We start from the raw sequence: 6764 nt of genomic DNA on the forward strand, positions 1-6764 counted from the left end.
TGCAGCACAGACACTTGCTGTGATTGAGGAATCGCACCAGGATACATGATCTAGGAAGACCTGCATTGTATTTATCACACTTGACTTTGTATATTTTATTGCTGACTCTGCCCAGTTCTTGGACTGATCAATCAATGGATCTTTTCTGAAGGATGAAGGTAGTGAGTGTACACCAGGAGAAGCCCACGTCTAGGTGAGTGTGTGCTTGTATCAAGAGATCCCTGACCCTGATTGCTCTGTGCATGGAACGTTTGTTTGTTTATTATTGTGGTTCCTGCAAGTTAACAGAAAGGCATTGGAGTGTGAATGGGCCACTTGGTGCACATCTTCTGATGTCATCACTGTCAAGTTTAGTGCAATTCATTTATTTTTCTCTCTTTTTTTTAAATTATATTTCCACCCCCGATCCTAGCTTCTCAGATGTGCTGTTGTACAGATCAGGTCTTCCTGGCAGCCGGGCTGTGGAGTGGGAGAACGTGTAAGTTGATGAGCAAGCTGCAGGAGCCTCAGAGCCTTGTCTTCAGTTATACGGCGATCCTGTGAATGCCTTCACATGGGAGTGTGATGATCCCAACTGACAAGCATCATTCTAATCACTAAAGACACAGTGGCCGATCCCACAGGCGATCCGAGGAAAAAACTTTTCCGATTTTTCTCTCTGCTCCATGCATGGTGATCACCGTTCACTCCTGATGAGCCAAGGCAAAGGCTTCTAACTGGGAGTAGCCATTCGCCTAGCAGGCGATCGGTCTCCTCCTGTCACCCATCCGCAGATCATCCCTCTCAGCAAAGTGCAATGAAAATGCTTTCCTGGCTCATCTTCCTTCTGACTGGCTGGACTTTATGTGAAAAGTTATCTTTGTGCAATGGCCTTGAATTCGATGATGATCCTGTGTATTACGAGGAGGATAAAGCCGAGTCCTTTGAATACAACGATCCCTGCAAAGCACGTAAGTCACTTTTTCTTGTTGTCACTTCACTGTTCCATTGTAGCGATCAGATGACACAGGGCAGGAGATAATTCCTCTTTGTATCAAGTAGACTTACTGCATTAAAGTGCTCACGTGTGCCTGGCACAGGGGACCTGGCATGTCACCATGGCATGCGGGGGTCATCGGACCTGTGCTGTCAGTGCTTTGTTATGATGATCAGACAATTATAAATCATGTCTTATTAGTCTGGGTATACTTTTATAACTAGGTGACATGTACATGAGGTGGAAGAGGAGCCCGGCATTGACCATAAGCATCAGAAAGGATCTGTCTGTCCTACAAGGAAAGATAGATGGAGATCTCTATGTCCTCCATGTGCTGGGTAATAATCAGCTAACTCCCAGGTGTGTGGATGTCAAGCTTTCTAATGTGACAACATCAAAGGGTCCCTGAACTCTTATTATTATTACTATTCCCATTCTTGGCAGTATATAAACCGTAGCAGGATGAGACGAGAGTGTAGTTAAATGGCTCGGAGCATTGTATGGAATGGGGCGGGAGGTGGTCAGGGATTCCCAGCTTTCATGTTGGCCGCCTTTGATCCTGCGCCATGTCATATATCGCTCCGCTACCTGGATTGTGTATGACTGAGAGAATTCCCCTTTGTTTATGAACATGTCACATCCTATGTCGGTCTTCACATGTCAGGCTGGAGAGGGTGGAGGAAGGAGAGAGTTGGGTGTAACTTTTAAACAGGAGGAGGAGGTGCTGTCTCCTTCCTCTCCGTGCTTTATGACCCCCTCACGCATATGTGAGGGAGGCTGCGAATGTCCGGCCGTCTCCAACACAAAGCCCGCGGCCTTGCCGGCTCCATTATGTTCCGCTGTCTGTGCTACACGTGCCACCCTATCCACATTGCTCGGGGCACCGGACACCCTGTATGACAATCACCCAGTGTGACACCCAGCAGAACAGAGTCACCCAGTAGAACAGAGTCATAGAGCATACCATCAGTAACTCAGTGTATTAGTCACCCAGTATACCATGCAGTATGGCAGAGTCACCCCGTATGCCCCAGTAACTCAGTATATTCATCTTCCAGTATACCAGTCACCCAGTATGCCCCAGTAGCTCAGTATATAGTAACCCAGTACGCCACCCAGTATCCCCCAGTCACTCAGTATGCTGCCCAGTGGTCGAGTCATACAGTATGCACCAGTCTTCCAGTACATTAGTCTTCCAGTATGCTACCTAGTATGACAAACTCACCCAGTATGACAGAGTCACCCAGTATTCCATACAGTATGCCACAGTTGCTCATTATATTAGACACCCAGTGAACCACAGTCACACAGTATGACAGTCAACCAGTATGCTACAATCACCAAGTATGCCATTCAGCATGCCACAATCATCCAGTTTCCCCCATTATCCAGTATGCCACAGTCACAGTTATCCACTATGCCATGCAGTGTACCAAAGTCATCCGGTATGTTTGTCATCCAGTATGCCACAGTCACAGAGTATGCCATCCAATATGTAACAGTCATCAGATATACCATAGTCACCCAGTATGCCAACCAGAATGCAACAGTCATCCAGTGAACCACAGTCACCCTGTATGCCATCCAATATGTAACCGTCATCAAGTATACCACAGTCACCCAGTATGCCATTCATTATGCAACAGTCACCCAGTATGCAATCCAGTATATCAGAGTCATGCAGTATGCTGCGGTCCTCAAGTATCCGCCCCCCATTACCACAGAAGCGTAGCACAAATTCTATATACGAACACAAAGCTTTGTTCTTAGTGTCCACTTGTCTCTGTCCTCATGATTCCGTCCAGATTTTAGGAGCTCGGTCCCACCCACTGTGTATGTATATATATATATATATATAAATAATTGGTGGCCATGAGTGGAGATACTTCACCATTCATTCACCCCTCCATAAGGCCAGGATATGCAGTCAGTGACGCATAGCTCTCCATTCACACCTATGATCCATGCCTCTCACAGCTCTGAGATGTCATGTGACCAGATGCAGAGAGACGCAAAGGAAGATAATGACAGATGATGTGTAAAAACGTGTCAAAATAAACCATGCCCTTTAGATCACCCACCGTGCCCACCAAACCATGAGGCACCATGGTACGTGACATGGTACATGTTTTTTTTTTCAGCCCACCGAACCCTGTCCCCACCATGAATTTGCCTGCTTGGTCAAGATTTCTGTCTTAATAAAACAACTGCTACTGCATTCCCATCCTATCATGTTTACTATTTGGTAAAGGAATACATTGTTCAATAACTATTAACCCCTAGCTGCCAACTTCCAGCAGCTCTTCAGGTCCCATTCATACTGGATCCATTGCGTTGCGTTACCATCACTTTTTTAATGGATGGTAATGAAACGGGAACTTAAAATGAATTGGGGCAGGTAACACCATGGTGTTATGCGCGTGCTAAGGCAAAGCATTGCAAGTCATTACAGTGAGGAATGTTCACTCAGGACATGCTGCTTCACATAAAGCTTGCAAAAAAAAAAAAAAGTGATGGAATGCAGTGGGTTTGAAGGAAATGTAAGAATTCCAGAATGTAAACTGTCGGCATCAGATTAGTCACCGTCCTTGGAGCGAGCTAGTGATCATGCGCTCAGCACAGAACAATGGGCCGGCTAATGCTTATATGTATGGATGCACCGATACCGCTTTTTCGGTATCGAGTACAAGTACCGATATTTTTTATTTTTTTTGGTACTCGCTGATACTGATACCGAAAGTCCCATTAAGGAAGCCAGGCGGCGTGTAATGACTCGCCACCTGGCTTCCTGATCAGGTGACGAGGAAGCATGGAGCCGGCTTTCTGGCCAATCGGGAAGCCCGGCGCAGTGTAATGACGCATTGCCCGGCTTCCTGATACTGGAAGCTCAAGTATCGGGCTAGGCATCGGAGCAGAATCAATAGCTACAGACCTCCAAACTTCATCTGGCCTTCAGATTGGCACAACAACAGTGCGCAGAGAGCTTCATGGGATGGGTATCCAAGGCCCAGCAGCTGCATCCAAGCCTTACATCACCAAGTGCCATGCAAAGCGTCGGATGCAGTGGTGTACAGCACGCCACCACTGGACTCTAGAGAAGTGGAAACGTGTTCTCTGGAGTGACGAATCTCTCCATAGTTCTCCTTTAATGGATTACTAAACCCAAGAACAAAAATGTAATCTGTGGCAGAGTACCAGTCCTTAGATGTGGTGGCGGCACCAGTTTTCATTTTTCAGGCTAAGAACATTTTTTCAGCAAGTACAGAATATCACCTGTTGATCTTTCCAGAAATGCAGCATCCCTGTCACTTCCTGTGAACTAAATTGAAAGTGAAACAATCCAATATTTCTTCTACAGGGTAGACAAATTATAATAGAATTCAGGAGTCAGTCTGTGCATCCAGGAACCAGCTCCAACAACCAGAGAAAACCTCCAAAGTTAGGCACCTGCTGTCATTTTTAAGGAGCATTGGCTACCTGGCTTCTGAGATTTGTCCAGCCCTGTTCTTATGTTGATTACTAATCCCGCCATTCCCTATGTAACGGAGATGATCAAAGGCGGACATGTTTAAAGTATAGCTTGGGTGGCAGCCATGGGTTCCTCCTTACATGTGGTACAGAAGAAAGTGTAGCCACCCAGAGACTGGAAGTGTGTTATTTGAAGGATCACCGAGTAAAAAAAAAAAACTAAAAAAAGAAAACATAAGCCCCGACATCTAAGCACTGGTTAGCTGCAGTCTTTTACTTTTATGGTTTTCAGTTTAGATAATTTTTTAAGTCTCCTTTTTTTAAAATAAATTAGGACTGGTAATGATTAAAAATTTCCTGTTCGATTAATCGAAATTTTTTTAATTGATTAATTTCGATTAATTATAACGCACATACACATCCAACTACATTGGCCTATACACATACAGCACAGCAATAAAGTAATAAAATGAAATAGGATCACACTAATTCAGCACGTTATTAATCTTATGTGCCCCACTCAATATGGCCGCAATCGAGGGATTGATCGTTAATTTCCGCAGCCCTAAAATAAATATCAACTTATAGGGTTTCCATGGTCAATTTTCTATCTGACTCCTAATAACCAATTGATCTAGAATCAGGGGTGGGCAAACTCTGGTCCTCCAGCTGTGCTGAAAGTACAAATCCCATTAGGCATGGCAAGACTGTGACAGGCAGGGCCAACAGAGGCAGATGCATGATGGGAGTTATAGTTTCACCACAGCTGGAGGGCTGGTGTTTGCCTATCTCTGATCTAGACATTTGTAAACATGAATAAGTGCCCATAGGATATACTTCCTCAATGCGCTGACACAATTTCACTCAGTCCTGTGAATATGCACTTATGTCACAACTCACAGTGCCTGCCTTTTGAACTACAACTCAGTGTCTGAACAATGTAACAATATCATTGCTTGCTGGAAGCAATGCATGATGGGATAGGTAGTCTTGAGAAATGGAGATTGCATCATATCAAGCAGCAGGGAAAGAGAAGCAAAGCACACTGGGAATCCAGGATGTTGTACAACGTGATGGGCAGATAAAAGGCAGTGATCAACTACATAAAAGGGATTTTTTCAAGTAAGCTTTGATTGCATTATCAAACAACTCCAGTATGTATTCCTAGTACACTGTTGATGTTATAAGAGCATAGTGTATGTTGTGACTTCACAACTGCTTTAAAAGCTGAAATAAAATACATAAATACAACATGCAGAAAACTGGTGCTCACATGGTGCAGCTAGTCAGCGCTGAAAACAGGGTCGGGAACTCTCCTTTGAAAATTTAGTTAGCTTGTAGATACTGTATATTAATTTAACAAATTGTATATAATATACAACAATTCCATGTGTATTTGTCATGTTTCCTTCACCTCAGTTGTATACATTGTAAATGACGAGTTGTGTGGTACTTTTGTGAGTACAGACTTGTACCTTGGTCTGAGTAAAATGTGGTTTCAATGCTTCGTGTTGCAGATGCCTCCTTTGAAACTTAATCCAAGCAGGCTTTCTCTCATTTAAGTGGAAGAACCATTTTGAAAGTGAGACATTTAGCCCTAGGTCAGCCGGGAGGTCTAGTGTTGGGTTGATGCTTCAGGCATTTATAAATGGACACCTGCAAAAGATACATTGTACGCACTTTTCCAGACTGCTGCATGGCGGAGAGAATGCCTGAATTCTTACATAGCAAGGCATAATGTGTCTCTAATGCAGCTAAAGCAAGCCACAGTGTACACATAACGAAGTCCTCAGAGGATGCAGTGATTGTTTTTTTTTTTTTTAATCAAATATTTTTTATTAATCAACATTTAAACAAATTACATAAACAACAACATACAATCAAAAACAGAAAAAGCATTCCAGACATAACACAATACCATTCCAACACATTCCACCCCCCCCACGGGGACAAATAATTTAATTAAATTGAATTACAGAACGTATTTTTACTTTTGACAAAAAAAGTTCAACTGGAATAGACTTTTGTTTTTCTTTTTTTCCCGCGTTCTGGAGCAGTTTTTTTTTTTTTAAGCTTAAAATGGGCTTTCAGGTTCTGGCCTAGTGTGTTTGTATGCAGGTTTGATGTGTTTGCATGCGTTCCAGTGCATTCCAGTAGGGCTGCAACAACTAATCGACATAATCGATTATAATCGATTATTGAAAAAGTTGTCAACTTTTTCAATAATCGATTAATCTGCTTCCGATCAGTTGGCCCTGTTCACAGCTCCACACGCTGTGCGCCGTACCTCCTCCCCACCTCACGCTCGCCGCTGCCAGAC

The 6764-nt window shown here is 43.7% G+C and overlaps 1 protein-coding gene across 1 annotated transcript in view; it reads left to right on the forward strand.

The window, feature by feature from the left end:
* Positions 1-661: 661 nt before the first annotated feature.
* The window catches only part of TLL1 (tolloid like 1), a 130850-nt gene continuing 124747 nt past the window's right edge, over positions 662-6764 (forward strand). The window contains exons 1-2 of the mRNA XM_018558787.1: positions 662-717; positions 757-950. Of these exons, the coding sequence (XP_018414289.1) occupies positions 797-950 (154 nt within the window). The 5' untranslated portion in view covers positions 662-717; positions 757-796. The remainder of the gene's footprint in view (positions 718-756; positions 951-6764) is intronic.

The sequence above is a fragment of the Nanorana parkeri genome, unplaced genomic scaffold, assembly GCF_000935625.1.
Source record: "Nanorana parkeri isolate BGI_ZX_2015 unplaced genomic scaffold, ASM93562v1 scaffold358, whole genome shotgun sequence".
Classification (NCBI taxonomy): Eukaryota; Metazoa; Chordata; class Amphibia; order Anura; family Dicroglossidae; genus Nanorana; species Nanorana parkeri.